Source organism: Trichogramma pretiosum, unplaced genomic scaffold, assembly GCF_000599845.2.
Source record: "Trichogramma pretiosum strain Unisexual culture from Peru unplaced genomic scaffold, Tpre_2.0 scaffold68, whole genome shotgun sequence".
Lineage (NCBI taxonomy): Eukaryota > Metazoa > Arthropoda > Insecta > Hymenoptera > Trichogrammatidae > Trichogramma > Trichogramma pretiosum.
The window spans coordinates 309,456-326,798 of record NW_019641616.1 but is presented as its reverse complement, the minus strand read 5'-3'; the positions used below and the strand labels follow the sequence as shown (position 1 = coordinate 326,798).

Below are 17,343 nucleotides of genomic sequence, written 5' to 3'. Positions count from 1 at the left end.
AAACCCATATCCCATAGCTGGAAAGCTGAATTTTACAATGGTTCCTTGTTTCAATCTTTTGTTTTTTTTTTCTTTCAATTTTGAAGCAGGTATTAATTAGTACAAATACATTTACATTAGGTTATAAAAATATGTTCAACTCATTACGTTTAATGGTTAGAAAAATTAATTTTAATATTTCAGTTAACTAAATGTCGAACTTCAATGACGAGCTAACGTTTCTCGAATACTCATGAATCACATAAAGTGCTTCGTATAATATATAGTCAAACGTGCCGTTAATAAAAGTACCTATTCGCACTTGAAGCTTGATCGGTTAAGCGCGTAATTAGTTAATTTAGACCTGCTGCTGTGGGCCGGTGGTAATACTTTATCGTTGAATTAACCGTAACTATTAGACTCTATTTAGATTCAGTAAGATCACAAAATAACACTCATTGAAAAACAGGAAGAAAAATTAGATGCAGGCTGCACTCACCTTCTTTTAGCGCAGTAACTTTTACTTAATAGTACTGTATAACACGAAATTCAAAGACATCGACGTTAGATGATCGACCGTTACTCTTCAAAACTAGATTAGAAGTACAAACTGATTAACAAATCAACAAGCTAAATTTGTTCAAAGCTTTATCTTCTCAAGTATATAAACTCATAATACAGGGATTACTCAATTGTTTATCAATACACACATCGATTCAGAATATTGTTGTTCTTACTTTTCCATTGACGGAGCATCAAATGGTAACATTATTTCGAGCTTGCTTTAACATTTTAAAATTTGAATTTTCTGTAAAATTCGATGAAAAACTCGCCAGCCAGCTACTTCGCAGAATTGACGAAACGGTTCAAGATACTTGACTCGAACTTTTTGTATTAACGGGCGTATTCAAAATGTTGAAATTCGAATGCATAAAACAGATCACCGTACTGATTTTGCTTCCTCATAGAGGAAGCTTTGTGATGGGCTCCATTTCGGCTTTTTTATAGAGTAATCGTAGGGTATATTTAATGATATTTCTATATACTAGATCGAATTTCTGACACATGTTGGTATGTATGTGTGTGTGTGTGTGTGTGTGTGTGTGTGTGTGTGTGTGTGTGTGTGTGTGTGTGTGTGTGTGTGTGTGTGTGTGTGTGTGTGTGTGTGTGTGTGTGTGTGTGTGTGTGTGTGTGTGTGTGTGTGTGTGTGTGTGTGTGTGTGTGTGTGTGTGTGTGTGTGTGTGTGTGTGTGTGTGTGTGTGTGTGTGTGTGTGTGTGTGTGTGTGTGTGTGTGTGTGTGTGTGTGTGTGTGTGTGTGTGTGTGTGTGTGTGTGTGTGTGTGTGTGTGTGTGTGTGTGTGTGTGTGTGTGTGTGTGTGTGTGTGTGTGTGTGTGTGTGTGTGTGTGTGTGTGTGTGTGTGTGTGTGTGTGTGTGTGTGTGTGTGTGTGTGTGTGTGTGTGTGTGTGTGTGTGTGTGTGTGTGTGTGTGTGTGTGTGTGTGTGTGTGTGTGTGTGTGTGTGTGTGTGTGTGTGTGTGTGTGTGTGTGTGTGTGTGTGTGTGTGTGTGTGTGTGTGTGCGGCTGTATGTCTGTGTAGAGTGATTCCTCGATAACGGTAGCACGTATCGTGACGGGGTTTGGCTTATTTTGTTCGTTATTATGTAAGGATGAAGCCAGAAAATTGTATTTAGCGATAAAGGAAGAAAAAAAAATTTTTTTTCGATTTTTAAAAATTTTTGGAAATTTTTTTATGTCTGTGTAGAGTGATTCCTCGATAACGGTAGCACGTATCGTGACGGGGGAGGGCTTTTTTTGTTCGTTATGATGTAAGGATGAAGCCAGAAAATTGTATTTAGCGATAAACGAAGAAAAAAAATTTTTTTTTCGATTTTTAAAAATTTTTTTTTACGGGAAAAATTTTTTTTGCGGGAAATTGTCGTTTTCTTCCTTTTGCTCCCTCATATAGGAAGTTTTGTGATGGGATACATTTAGGCTTTCGTATATAATTATCGTAGGATATATTTAATGATATTTCTATATACTAGATCGAATTTTTGACACATTTTGGAATGTATGTGGGTGTATGCGGCTGTATGGCTGTGTAGAGTGATTCCTTGATAACGGTAGCACGTATCGTGACGGGGGAGGGCTTATTTTTTTCGTTATGACATAGGGACGAAGCCAGAAAAATTCATTTATCGATAAACGTAACGTTTTTTTTTCTATTTAAGAAAAAAATTTTTTTTTTTTTGCATTGTTTGTTTGAGATACCCGATAAAGCTGAGAGGCGCTTTCGTTTCGCTTTCGTAATTAGAAAGATGATATTAATATTTTCAAATTATTTTTAAGTTAAAAAAAAAGTATGAGGAAGCTACTTGCCAATACATTGGCAGCGGTTTTTTCTATTATTATACAATTATTGCTGTATGCTATCTGATTTATAAAATGTGAATATGTCCGCATTTACACGCAATTCTTTCGAATAACATTAAAATTATTTCTTGGGTCTAAAACATTATTAGTTATTAATACATTTTAATAGTTTGCCACAGAGAATATTTTTTTATCAATCGTTTACTGCTTACAAGCCAATTTAAGAAAGAGTTAAAATTTTTCATCAAATTTCATTGGATCTCCCCCTCTTCTCCGTTTGCGAGCCTGAACCACTAATGCATATCCAACACGAAACTTTACAAAGGCATCTAACATCAGGATTGGCTCTTTTGAATAGAAAGTCAGTTGCAACTTGGAGAATGGAATTCGATATTGATCTCATCAATCGGGGACATATTCAATTTCAATTCTTATGTTGCACTACTCAAGTGTGCTGAGATACCTATGTGCATATCTAGAATTCGCTTGTACAGGCGAGTTGCTGCTAATCCGGAAATTTCAAAGATGAAAGTTGATACGAACATGCCGACTGATACTTTCGAGTTTTGACCCGCGGATACAGCAGAAAACTCGACTACGACCTACGACGGGTTACTGCAGTTCCGCATAGACAGTAGACTTGCATTGCACTGCTCACTTATCTTCGTTCGCTAGCAAATCTGACTTTTTGGCAGTCGAGTACGCACTATTCACATATACTGTTCGACAGTGAGGTAATATTTTTAATTTTTATCATAGGCGGCTAAAAAAAAATTGTCCTCCGGAAACACTCAAACTTAAGATGCAACATCGATTTGAATTTTTACGTTGTAGTATTTGAATTTTAAATAAAATTGAACATTTTTATTAGTTTTTACATGTTAGTGGAATCAAACGAGAATATCTGAAATAAGTATTAGCAGCATTTAGAATCGAAGGTATATTAAATCGAGGAGGGTCATAATTGAGTTTATCAAGTATTACATAATAACAATAACAAATTTGCAACCACTTTCACTAATTTCGTAACATAGTCTCCCGATGTTTTTTTTTGGTTATTGTGATCACCGCGAAAATTTTTGTACAGGTTCAAACGCGCCTTATATCGATCGAATCGTAGATTATGTAATTTCATTCTGAAAATGAGTTTTTGTTTAAGGGTAAAAAATCGTGAAATTCGCCGTCACCGATGGGACACAGCGAGGTGAAATCACACGTTGAAAACTACCCATTAGTGGACAAAATTATGAGTGTCAAGTCGAGGGTGCCTCGAAGAGGTTATAAAAATGCCGCGTTAAAAGTTCGCCGCTGCGGTTGCTCGCAGCCGACTTTACGTAAGATTATAATGTAAACATCCAGCGTTGGATCGCATTAAATATCTCAGTTCTGAATAAGTTCGATGAACAAAAAAAAAAAAAGAAAAAAAACGAGTTAACTCGTAGATGCAGTCGATACTCAATCTGTGATTTTCCTTTCTTCTTTTCCAATCGGCAGATCGCGTATACGCGAGTGGAAGCCAAGATTATTCATGAAAAAGCAGGAGAGCTCGAGGAGGCTGGCCAACGAGAAAAGTAGCAGCAGCCGGAGCAGGAGTAGAAGCAGCAGTGGCAGAAGCAGCGGCAGCAGCAACCGAAGCTGGGGCCAATCGAACGACGCCGAGGGCCCCGAGGCCTACGTAATTTATTGTATCGTCAATACGAGCTACTTCAGCAACAAAGGCAGCCTAGCCGAATCGGTAGGTCGCACATGCACAAATATTACGAAACGTCGGCGAGTCGCCGCACAAAAGCATACGTATACACGTTTTTATTAATGCAGCTCTAATCAAGTGCACATGTCATATACATAAACGAATACGTTTCTAGGTCGCCCGAGGATTTTTGGCATTGTACAACAAAGTGGACAAGAACCGAGTGAATGCTAGGGCCCTTGACGCTTGGGAGGAGACAGGGTAATTGTTTTTTGTTTTTTTTACTCTTAGTCTTCCCTTTTGTCGAGCCACGTACGTAATTTACTCGTGTGCATATCGATTATTAAAAGACGACTGTGTACTTGTTCTTTTCCCCCGCGCGCTCTCAGAGAGAGGCTCGTCGTGCTGAATGGCTTGAATCATCGTCATCTCAAGTACTTGGCCGAGGAGCTGAAATACGTGGCCGTCGACACACACTGCCTCAATAAAGCTTGGGGCAAGAGCCAGTTGACCTTGGTACTATCGACCATCGGCCGCGAGGAGGATCTCGAGGAGTACTTGGATGGCTTGAATTTCCTCAGATGAAATAAACATATTGGCTATTACACTTGCGTATGGATCTGAATTACTATATTCGTATAGCCGAGCTCGGTTATGTAGTCGTTTGGCGGCCGATCGGAATTGAGCCGCGGCGGCGACGCGACGTCCCACGGTTTAACAAGTCAGACAATGAAGAAAGTAATTGCGCCGGCTGAACGAGCTGAGCAATGAGAAAAGTCGTTGGTATCTCGTCGTCGGCTAATAATGCAGCCTAATAATACAAAGGGCCACCCACACATGTGCAGCTGTGAATCGTGTACGCGATGGGAAGCTGCGGCTGCGACGACACACACACACGCGTAGCACAGCTCTAATGATATCGATCGGACCGCGACGAGCTTTTTGGTCCCTATATTCGGCCGCGACGAGAAAGAGAAGAAAAACACGCGTACAGTGTGTTGGATATATGTATCCTTGTGTGCAGTGCACGAACTCGACGTATGTATGTGTGTGTGCGCGCCTAGCCCAGAGCAAAGATGTTCGGTACACATAGTAGTCGAGCTTTCGTATTTTATCTCTGTTCTCGTTTTTCCTCTCGCGCGCGCGAGCTGCTGCTCTTGCTTCGTCTCTCTCTCTCTCTCTCTCACTCTATATAATACCTACTTTCGGCAAAGTTCACTGTATATATCACTCGAGTAATGCTGCAGCGCGACCCACGACTCCATGTGTGAGTGTGTTTGTGTGTGGTACGTTTCTATACTCACGCGGAACAAGCAAAGGACACGATGTTGCGGCGAAAAAAAAGACGCGATGCAAGTGCATAATTTATTTGTTTTCCCTCGGCGCCTCTAGAGCTTTTAAAGCCTCTCTCTGTCTTGTACATAAATACAGATAAAATATGCCGTGTGCATCGCGGGCAACTCCGCACGATGCAGTCCGCAGCAGCGTAACGTATGTTTGAACAGAGTCCGACTGCGTGTGCGTGCGGGTCTCGACATCACTTTTTTCCTTCACTTTTTTTGCATAAACGTCGAGAGAGGAGGGAGGATAAAGTAACAAAATGTAAAACGAGATCAAGGATTTTCTGCGAAACCACTTGGCATTGTGGAATTAACGTTCGCGACAAAACGAGTGGATAAAAAGATGGGTAGGTATTCACGAGTGTAAAAGTCGTTTACTCGGCCACTGGAAATTCGCGTGAACTTAGCCGAGTCGTCGTAGGTCGCGTCGTCGAAATTTCGAGTGCGAACTATGCACCTGCAAATAAATGGCTTAGTGCCTGCATAACTGCGGCAATAATTAAATAGATCGTTGCCGAGTGTTGTTTCTGACGAGTCTTGCAGATATTTCTCTATACGCTGAAAGTTATGGATGACTTGGAAATATACCCTGAATTCGCTTATATCGCCGTCAATTGATTTTCAGTATATTTCTTGACAATTTTTATTTCGCTTTATCCGCCAAAGCCAAGAGAGCAAGAGAGGCGCATCAGCTCGACAAAACGTACTTCCGACCTCATAAAGATTGCATTCGAGCGTGTTTATTCAAGCGATCTGTCAACACGCGTCGACGCTCAATTGCCGATGAAATCGGCTGGATTAATTCGTGCACACATATATTTCGTTCGTTCGCCGACTGCTCATAAAAAAAAAAGAAGGTCAAGACACAACGTGTGACATTGGGATCTAGATCGCGTTGCATATTTTACTTCGCAACAATATATTATATATTTAACGATACAAAACGCAGTCGTCGTCGTCGTCGTCGTCGTCGTCGTAGTCCGCAGCGATTCGGCGAAATATTTTTTGCCCCCGCGAGCGCACGCTTAAATGCCACATAAATGCGTGTGCAGAGGCGCGCTAGGTGCCAAATTCATTATGCATAAACACGCGGCGTTGAAGTTTGCGAAACTATCCGCTCGGGGGGGCCAAAGTTTCGCTGCATAATGTATGTTTGTAGCGCGGAGCTTAATGAATGAACGAAGCCCGAGCAATTCTCAAATCGCTTCCTTTGAGAGTCTTTGCATTATGTACACTCGCCCCGTATACGCGTACACATGCACTGCGAATTTCCGCGCGTATACCGAGCGTAGCGATCCTTCAGTCGTATATAGATGCGACTATCCTCGAGATATTTCGCGCGGTCCGAGCTGCTCATTATAACGTCAGCCGTATAGATGTGTCGTATTGTTTGGCCCATAATGCGAATCGATCGATCGACGATTCTGTATTACGTATATGAGCTATATAGCTATCGAGTCGGCGGTGACGACGAATTATCGGAACGTCGCGTGCGTGTATCATCGGCATTCCGAGGGCCTATATCGATTCAGCAGCTTACATCGCGGAATGTCTAATCGGGAAATGCTCGATATTGAATTTCTGGCGCTGCGGAGAGAGGCTGCACCATAGAGCTGCGGCCGCGCGAACCTCGTGAATCGGACTTGAAAAAGCTCGCGAGGACGATTCTCTGCTCGAAGCTGATCCGCTCCTCGAAATGCAATGACGATAAAAATTAAAGGGCTCGTGGCATCGTCGTCGGGTCTCAGTGACTCGAACGAATCTCGCAGCTCGTACATACAGCCGACTGCAATTACGCGGTCTAGTAGCTCCGACAGCAGCAGCAGCAGCAGCTCGTTAGAGCCACGGGCAGAGGCGCTAAGCAGTACCTAGTATAGGTAGTCGGGGTAGACGCATGCCACACGCGTTATGCAGCGCTATATAGAGCTCTCGTCTATGGATTATGCGAGCTCGCGAGCGCGCGACAAGTGCAGCGTATGAAATGATGCCGCCACCGCCACCACCGCTACCACCGCCACCGCCAACGCCACGCCCGTAAACGTTAGCGACTTTGCGTACGCAAGCTGTGCAGTGCTGCAGATGTCGAAGCTTCCTATACTGGCCTGCCATGTGCTGCATGACTCGCTGACTCGCTGACTCGAGCGCAGCTTTTTCTTTTCTCGATTCCAGCCGCAGCAAGCTCGCCTGCGTATACAATACGATGAGTGCGGATTGGACGCGGTGAGAGCTCGATCATGACAAAACGTCGCGATGATCTCGTCGATTGCCCAATGGCTCGGGGAAATTGTGTCGAGTCGATGTACACCTATAGAGAGGATCGCTGGTGCAGGCCACAGCTGTGAGCTGCGCCGGCAGGTGGCTTGGCTGCTCCGCCGCTATATGTGCAGTAGCTGTTATATAGGTACGAGCTAGCTGCGGGGCCGAGCTCCAGGGGCTGTGCTGCGAGCTGGTCCACGTCGTGAAAGGCTCCGAGTCGTGTGCTATACCTATACACGTTGCAGGAACTTATTACTCGAGCGAAAAGTGCGCCACCGAAGTATGAATCAACTATTTCGCGGCTTTCGAGCCTTAAATTGGTGCGCAGCGAGTTATGAAAGTACAGAAATCAGACTGAACTTGTCCACGTAGCGAACCGAGTTCTATCGCGCCATGAAAATTTAGGAAATCAGATGAAACTTCTCAAATAATTTCCAACAATAATTTACGAGTGTAAACTGCAAACTCATAATCTACATCGATTTGATTGCTTCTAATTGTACGATTCATTTTCTGGGTAAAAATGAATGTTGAACATTTTATGCCTATTTTTTATAATTGAAATTTAATCGAAGAACAACTGCGAAACAACTTGTTTGATTTATAAAATTATACTAATATTCTTTGATTTATAAAATTATTTCAATTTTATCACTTGCACATTAACACATTAAGGGGCTCGCCATCTAGGGATTTAAGGTGTACCATCAAATTCAAAGCGAATGAAAACTGGTTTAAATTTTTAGAAACAATTTAATTATCATTTTCGGATTTATTAAGAGAAAAATAGCCCAAAACAATTCATTACTCTTAATGAATTTTAAAACAATTTTAATCATAATTTTTTCGATATCATAATTATTGAAAACTTTTATCATGATATGTATGAAAAAAAAGTATCATACGACTTAGACAATAAAATAATCATTTAGAAAATGTTGCACATATTTTTTCATTGTAGATAAATTAGAGATGTTACATTGAAATAAAGAGCAATACAATTAAGAGCTATTTAAAGCGTGTAACTGAATTAACACGATTCGATTGGCTTCAAAGGGACGCAAAGAGATGCGAGCTGTGAACGACGAGTTTGGAATTTGCCGATGTCAATGATTGCTGCATCTTATTGATGAGTCATGACTGGTTTCCAGTTAATTAGTAGTAAATCATTCGATCAAATTTGAAAGCTCGACGCGTTTCTTATAAAAGCTCAAAAATAAACGCTTTAGTGTCTCGCCCCAAACGATTGTTTTTCTGAAACTGTTGAGTTCCTCTTTTTATCGAATGCTCAGAAAAGAAGAAAATCTACATTGATTTATTTATAAGTATAGGTGCAATAATTGGCTTTTTCTCGTGGCGTAGCACGCCAGCGAGTAGCCGCTTCGCATAGCGTGGGACTTTCGATGAATGCGTATATATAGTTATAGAGGAGCTTGGAGTTGGCGCGTGTGATCGCGTGTGCAGCACACGAGAATCGGATCGCCCCCTGCGATGCAGCCCCCTGCCGTCCTCGCGTCTGTGAATCACACACGGCTGTGCATTGCAGCGGGTAGTAGTAGTTGTAGCAGCAGTAGCAGCAGTTTCAGTATACAGCATAGGCAGCCTATGCGCGAGGAATATATAGGGGATGACGAGCGGAGCCGTGGGTAGTAGTCGGTAGTAGCGAGTAGGAACATAGTAGTATCGTAGGCGTCGATGGCTTGGCGTAGCCGCTGCTGCAGAGACTGCAACTACTGCACGTAAAGGTGCACTGGGCCGCACAGGCAATAGCTCATAGTGCAACGTATACGGCAGGATAGGAGCTGTGCAGCTCGTGTTAGTAGTGCAAACCGTGCAGACTAGAAAACTGTCGAGAGTCGAGACTCGAGACTCGAGCCGAGCTGGGCGTCGGCGCAGATCGCGCGACTCGCGCAACTTAGCCGTTTCTGCCCGATAGTTCGGAGCAGTTCGGACTCGACTCGGCTGCACGCGAATTCAGTCGCGAGCCGTATAGTAGTGGCAGTTTTCCTACTGCTGCACTCGTTCGTAGTCGGTGTGCCGCTGCTGCAGCCGTCTCGTTCCCGCTCGCTGTACTCATTGTACTGCAACTCGGCATATATCGGAGTTGGCGCGGCGGCGATACCAACCGAGCCGCGCCAAGCGGACGCTGCAGGCAGCACTGCGCTCGCTGGCTCTAGCTCTCTGTATACAATATAGCTATAGCTGCTGTATAATGGCACGATAGCAGACTGGCGGAGCTGCGAGCGCGCGCCAGAGACAAGAGGGCGCATTATCGGCGTATTCGCGACTGCTACGAGCAAGAGAGATAGAGCGAAAGAGTCGGCCTAGTCTGCCAACCAGTAATACACAAAGTTTCTGCGTGCGCCAAGAGGTTATATAGGCAGGCTCTCTGTCAGGCTGCCTTTGCCGTGTGAGTGCGACTACGTGTGTGTCGTAAGCTCCACAGTGTGCATGTGTATACGTGTGCGTGTGTTGTAGCACTGTAGCTGTGAGCTGTAGCGTCAGCAGCAGTGCACACACCCACGTAGCTCCGATGTCGTCGCGACGACAACGTCGGGCCGCTGCTTCGATACAGAGCTTCGTCTCCTCGGGAGCACTGGCGGCAGTCGACCCGGGCGCCGTCTTAGTCTGAGTCCACGTAACTGGCTGCTATACCGTCGGTACATTTAGGCACAAGGAAGCAAAGTGCGCCCGTGGCCCCTAGGCCGTGCGTGTGCAGCAGAGCCGCCCCCCGTGGCATGGCATCGCCGCGCGCGTGACAGTGAGAGAGCGAGACAGAGCAAAACAAACGGCTGCGCCTGGTCGTCTGCAGCAGCAGCGTATATAGCAGCAGTGTCAGGTCTGCTGGCGATCGGTGACGTGCTCGTGCCTCGTAATAACTCCCTCTCGTCGTCCCCCGCCCGCTGTATAGCACGAGCTGCTGTCGAGTATTATATAGCTACAAAGTGTACTAATCGCCACTCGCACAGGCGCCCAGCAGCAGCAGCACATCTATTTCTAATTCTACACATTATACTATCCTTACGTACACATTGATATAGACGCGCGCGCGCGCGAGAACGGAGCAATGCCAAAGTTCGAATGAAAGAACGAGCAAAAAGCAGCAGCAGTAGCAGCAGGCGAGCTTGACGCGCGACCGAGCCACGACTCAGTGCCGGTATCTGTGCACTTGTAACTGCCAGTTGTGCTTCGAGTGTCGATTACACGTAACACTTACAGTGCTAATACATACTTTGGCCTTTCTCTCGCTCACAACAACACCCATGACAGGTCCAACGTCGTGCTCGCAACTTTGCGGAGCTTCGACCTAGCCGCCGAATTCGCAGCAGCCCAGTGCCTGTGTATCTGTGCTTACAGAGTGTCGTGCTTCGATTTAGTGAAAAAGAGTGCAACCAAGAGATACATCGGTCACTTTTTGTACAACGCGTATGTGTGCGGCTTCGCGTCCAGATAGATAGCACATCAACAAAAAACATCGCAGCGTATTAGCAGCTGCAATCTCGAGCAGTTGGATAATCCAGCCTCGCAGCCCGAGCAGTAGCAGCCAACAGAATCAGTAGCAGCATGGCGGACGACGAGGTGCTGTTCGACGACGTCTACGAGCTCGGCGAAATCATCGGCAAGTAAGTGTGCAAAAAGCAATCCCGCAAAGCAAATCCGAATATCCGATTCTCGCGACTCGGCAGCTTGTGCTGCTGCTGCTGCTGCTGTTGTATACATAAGCGCGACACACACACCCATGTATACACGGCGAGTATATAGCAGTGGCGGCGACTCCACCACCACCTCCAGCAGTAGCAGCACCACACCACCACCACCACCACCACTATAGCAGCACTACGAGCTGTGTATACATATGCAGCAGCAGCAGCAGCAGCAGCAGTATAAGCAGTAGCAGTGATCGGTCACGCAAACACGAGCAGCAGCGAGGTATCGCGTTCTGTGTACGTGCAGGCGAGCAACGCACTCGACTGCAGCACGCAAAGACTCCAGCCCCCCTGCCTATATACCATGCTTCTTTTTTGCTTTTGATCACGGGCACGAATTCGACGACTGCACACCCGCCCATTTTCGTCGTTACGGCGTCGATGAGGTCGAGCACACGATTTCCGTGCACCGCGACCGTCGTCAAATTGACTCCTGCATATGCAAAGCCCACAACTGCTATACATCTCGTAGCTCATGCGGCTGCTCGACGTCGGCTGCTAGCTTAGCTGTTTATATTATTATGCACTTATATGCTCTTGGAGCGGGCTAGACGGGCGCGATGAATTTCGCACTCGGTTCGTCGGTTGCACTTGACTCCTGTGCGTGTATATGTCTTGACATATTATACACCAACACATGTAGCTACTATATACGCGATATGCATCAGAAGCTTTTTCTCTCTTTTTTTCTCTCTCTCTCTCTCCCCCCGCAACTGTCGCGCGCACTCCGACTTTCTGACTCTCTTATGAATGAAAAGAGACGTCTACGCTTACATGCGCGTACCGTACACACATCCGCGGTACATATATACGTACTCGGAGATTCGCAGAGATGTGCACAATGACGACGTTACAAAGAATGTCTGGCCACGCTGACCGCAGCAGTGGCAGCAACTCATTGTATACATGTCTCTCTCTCTCTCTCTCTCTCTCTCTCTTTCCCTCGCGCACGCCGCGAGTTCCTCTTTTTGCATCTCTACATGCGAGAGAGAGAAAGAGTGACTATTGTCGACGAGTAGTACACGCGAGGCGGGGGCTCGTGTATACGTGCCGAGTACTCGTGATCGATGTGCTTTTGCAGTCGCGTGCGCGCGAGTCTGTTATGAGGGCAGCCTGTTTAATGCCATGGCGCTCTCTCTCTACTGTATGCTTCTCGGCAGCTGTACTCGCTTGGCTTCTGTTCAATTTTCTTCTTTTTTTCTTCATCTTCTCTCTCACCAGCAGCCCCCCAGTTATCTTACGTTCTGTCGTTATTATTTTATTATATCGCATCTACGCGAGAGGAATTCCGCGCTCGGCGCTACGGCTCGTGTTTATTATGCTCCGCGACGATCCGCAGCTGGGCCCCGAGAACACTCGTGCTTTTACCCGCAACCAGCCTGCCAACTATATAGCTAGGACACTCGTGCCCTGCGCTTTTATGCTAATACCGCGAGCTTACTGTAATATTATGTGCGCTTGCTGCGGCGGTGTATACATGTAGAGGTAGAGCTGCCGAGGATCGTTAGCGACTGCCGACGACTATTTTCACCCATTATCTTACGCGGACGAAAAATTGCCCCTTTTTTCTTTCTAAATGTCGTTTATATTCTCCACAAAAAACGATATGATTGTCGCTTACCTTATCTATTTGACGAATGTAAACGAACAGTTACCGGACGAGAAAACGATGTCGAATTTTATTAAAAAAAAAAAAAAAAAAAAGGAACAAAAAGGAATTCCAAATCAACCCCGTCATCGTACAATTGGAATGCTGCCAAACCCTAGGAATATCATTGGCCGAGGGAGGGCAGAAAACGGCAAAACTATTTTTCGCGCTGTCATTCATACACGGTTTTTAATGAGATTCTTCGATTACGACGAACGAAAAAAAGATGTGTAAACATTGTGTGACGTATTTCGTATTATGAACGATGCCAACGATAAATCTGCTGTTGATATGATAACTGGGCTGGTATTTGAAATGTGTACAAAACATGTTTACAAAAAAAACGAAACTTCAACGTTCATATATTTCATCCTTAAAACTATAATACAAGTGCTGTAATTTTAAAATAAACTAATCGTTGCTAAGTGGAGATAAAAACTATGAAGCTTATTCGAGTACATAGAAATAGCGTCGAACGACGTATACTCGTGCCGTATACACACAAGAGAAGACGCCAGACGCACAGTAATTAACTTCTATTGTACGCGTGGGTACCGACGCTCGAAGAATGTCTCGGCTCCTCGGCAAACCGAGGCAACTTAAACTAACAAGCCAATATCGCCCAAGTCGGGAATAGTTGGCACCTTCTCGCGAAGTTCCGGCACCGAGCAAACGTAGGAGAGGCCCGCCGTGACGTTGTCGGCTCGCCAGCCGAGCCACGAGAACGACTCGCTGCTCCGGTCGCCGCACAGGTACGCCCCGGTCTCGGTCGCGTTGCTCAGGTACGGATCGTTGACGCTCACGAAGGCCGTGGCCCTGTTGCCAGCCCGATCGTGCACGACCTTCCAAAAGAAGCGAGGCACCGCCATGATCCTCCGCGAGCCGTTCGTGTGCAGATAGACGGGTTGCTGCTCGCCGTTGACGTCCTCCAGACTCATCTGTCCGTGCACCCCCGTGTACACGTCGAGATCCAGGCCATTCCTCGAGGAGTACTCGCGAACCGCCATCTCGACGGACAGCCAGTTGCCGGCGTTGACCGAGGCCCACTGCGGCGCCGTGTTGAGCAGCCAGAAGGTCGCCACCTGCTGGGCCGCGTAAACAAAGTCCGCCTTGGCCATGAGATGTCCGCGATTCAGGTAGAAGTTCGTTTTCGGCTTCACGTACCGATCGGCCAGCTCCTTCGAGCCGAGCAGCTGCGCGAACGAGACGACCTCCGACTGAACTTTGTAGGCCGCGTTCACATTGAAGCCCCGGTAGTGCGCGCCGGCCTTCCAAAAGGGTCGCGCGACCTTCTCCTGGTAGCTGCGGATTTCCTTCACTATACTGCCGTGGGTGTAAAAAGTTTCGTAAGACGAGTCGTTACGGCAGATTTCCATCAGAGGCAAAAAGTAACTCTGGTTCAATGAAAAACCGATGTCGTAACGAGCTGCCCGTCCGTTCAGGCAGCCCGCATTATTTTTCTTCACGACTTCTTTTATCGGCTTCGAACAATTTACGCCATCTATCTCCTGTACTTTCGAGTCGATCAAAAACTTTCCCCCGCTGACGCATGTTGCTTTCACTAGATTTTGGCTCTTGAAATTGACGAAGCCGCTGCCTGGACACGCCAATAAAATCGACGTATTTCTCGTGACTCTCACGAATCTGTTTTCATCGGGTAAAACGAACGTTGGATTTGACGTATAAGTAAGGATCAGCGGTTTCGATTGGTTTTTTGCATAAACCGTCGAAATTTTGCAATCTATTTCTGTTGAACAAGTTTTTTTATTTTTTCATTAAAACAATTTCATTGTTTCTAATATAACTTAAATTAAATTAATCTTACCATTGTCAAATTCGGCCCTAGCGATGATTAAAACAAAAAATAAACTTAAAATCGTCTTCATCTTAGTGACTGCTCCACTGCCGGGTGAGGTTTGAAACGTATCAGACGTTAACTCAGTCTTTTATGCGCAGGAGATAGTCTAAGCGAGATAAGCTTTTCTGTATAGTGTGTAATGTGTATGTTTTTTTTTATCTAATACATCGCTGAGTTTAATCTTTTAATTCAATCGACAATAAGAATATTTACCGTCCCGAATTATTTAAATCAATTTACTTTATTCATTGTTATAACAAATTTGATTGCTTGTGATGATAAATTTAAATAACTAATATTGAAATAGAAAAAATACTTGTAAATCACAATCGATATTTTTCAATCCAACAACGATAATGCATTGTATTCCAAGTAAGGAAATGGCACGTGTAAAATGACAACTCAATTGAATATAATTAGTCACGTGTAATTTTTTAATTCTATCAATAGATTCTGATCGTAATTTCAGATTTTGATCAAATACATGTCTGATTATTTATATCTTAAGGGGGGAAAGGTACCTAAAATCTCAACAAAAAAAAATTTTGTTTTATTGACTTTTTTAATAGGATTTTTCCTCAGCTTTCCAGTGCCGTGATCGGAATTTAAAAATTTTAACTGTACCGTGATGTACAGCCTATTCAGTACCGATACTTTTACGATTATTTAAAAATATATCGTTGCCATTCTCTCATGAATCTCGAGACTTTCATGAGTCGGTAGCGCCGTCTATTGATACTCATTTTATTCTTTGGTTAGAGTACATCTAGCAGAAATTTGTTTGTTTACATGGCTATAGGTGTACAGTAACGCCACCACTCGCTGCACGTGGGTTTCGGCATATCTTATGTCTCTCTCTGTTTCGTGCGCGAGCCCTGATCAAATGTCAATAACAGTCTGCTGACTGCATCTTGATTTTCCAATGGCTAAAAATTACATTTTTTTGAAAGTGAAAAAAGTACATGTACAGTGAAGTTATATCTTTGCAACTTGACATAGTGATTTATAATAAAGCTATGAAGATGCTTCAATAGCTTGTTATAAAAATGTTACATTTTTAGCAGTTCAAATTCAAGAAATACAGCAGTACATATGTAAATTGACATATATACATCAGTGTACATGTATGTCACTGTACTTTATGTATGTGTATATAACTGTATCATGTATATTATTGTATGTTGCATGTGATAACCAAGATTAGTGATAATTGATCAATTTTGAGTGATTTTATTTCCAACTATAGATCCAATGATTGTTGTTTTATGAATGTGAGTGAATATAGGTAGAGGGCTGAGTTCAAGTTCTAATGTGAGATTGTGTATATTAGTGTGAAAAGTTGATTTGGACATAATCAACTTAGTTACCAGTTTCCACATAAAACCCATATTAGCGTATGCTAACATTTTAGTAAAACTTATAATTTGGCTTTGTGTGTCTGTCTGGGATTATTGAACATTGTCCTTGTGGGTCTAATATGTTGAAATTTCAAGTTGAATTACTGTTTTTTATTGTCCAAAAAGTTTAAAGCAGCCTCAGTGACATGAGAGTATCATTATGACATATATTGATGTATTTTGGTTTTTTTCAACTCTTGGGCAGGAACGTTTTATCTCAAAATTGCTTTGTTGCCGTAACTTTCCATGTAAACCGTTTGAGCAAATGAGCTGAAATTTTCAGGGATTGTTCTACATGAGAATGGCTACAAACGCAAGCACTTTCAAAGGTATTAAGACAAATGAGCACTTTTTTCAGGCTATGATGTAGCATAATCTGTCATTTTATCATATATATTAATGAATAAATGTATATATGTGGCTGGCAAATTGTGTATAACTAATTAAAAAATCTGAAAGTGCTTGCGTTTGTAACCACACATCTAATGATCAAAATGAGACCCCAAGGACCATGATTGAACCATCGGTTCTAGCTGGATCCTACGGCACAGGGGTACCTGTCAGGACTGTGGGCTTGCTTCATCGAGGAGGGTTCTATGGTGACTGGGACCTCAATTTTTATATTCCAGAGTGAAAAACTTTGAAAAAAGAGTGAAGAAAACAGAGTTTTCTCTGTATATTCCAAAAAAAAATTTTTTCTTCATTTTTAATAAATTTTTTATAAATGTAGGTTTAAGGTACCTTTCCCCCCTTAAGGAAGCTTACATAATTGTGAAATTATCATGTTGGCAAAAATTCAGTAAAAATGTAAAGATATTTTGTTTAAAAAACCTTTGACGTACCTGCTTCGAAATTGTCGGTTTCGAGTGACTCTACTTATTTATCTTTAACACTCGATGAAATACTTGCGGCAGTAAATTCTTCCCGTTGTCTGGTTTGAGTTTTACTGTTGTTGGCAGAACGCAAACTAAACTACACGAGTGCATACCCAATATGTGGTAAAAGAGAGACAGGCAGAGAGAGAGAGAGAGAGAGAGAGAAATAGTTACCAACGTCGAGAGGCAGGAGGCTTTAGAGTTGGAATATTGTTTAGGAAG

At 43.8% G+C, this 17,343-nt stretch overlaps 3 protein-coding genes across 11 annotated transcripts in view; 1 reads left to right on the top strand and 2 right to left on the bottom strand.

Moving 5' to 3' along the window:
• LOC106651581 (autophagy-related protein 16-1) overlaps window positions 1-566 on the bottom strand; it is a 339,331-nt gene extending 338,765 nt beyond the window's left edge. Inside the window, exon 1 of the mRNA XM_014370143.2 lies at window positions 479-566. The gene's annotated coding sequence lies outside the window, so the exon portion shown is untranslated. The remainder of the gene's footprint in view (window positions 1-478) is intronic.
• A 9,078-nt stretch (window positions 567-9,644) lies between these two features.
• Window positions 9,645-17,343, top strand: part of LOC106651577 (peripheral plasma membrane protein CASK) — a 67,523-nt gene continuing 59,824 nt past the window's right edge. For 6 of the 9 annotated variants that reach the window (XM_023458722.1, XM_023458721.1, XM_023458725.1 and 3 more), the window contains exon 1: window positions 9,645-11,259. In XM_023458722.1, coding sequence (XP_023314490.1) covers window positions 11,201-11,259 — 59 coding nt within the window. In that variant the 5' untranslated portion in view covers window positions 9,645-11,200. The remainder of the gene's footprint in view (window positions 11,260-17,343) is intronic. The other 3 variants (XM_023458719.1, XM_023458726.1, XM_014370137.2) reach the window with 2 other exon arrangements.
• On the bottom strand, window positions 13,323-17,248 carry LOC111693613. The gene is made up of 3 exons (XM_023458727.1): window positions 17,089-17,248; window positions 14,817-14,955; window positions 13,323-14,738 (listed from the first exon to the last, which is right to left on the bottom strand). Exons 2-3 carry the CDS (start codon window positions 14,875-14,877, stop codon window positions 13,591-13,593), a joined length of 1,209 nt encoding a protein of 402 aa, XP_023314495.1. The 5' UTR covers window positions 14,878-14,955; window positions 17,089-17,248; the 3' UTR covers window positions 13,323-13,590.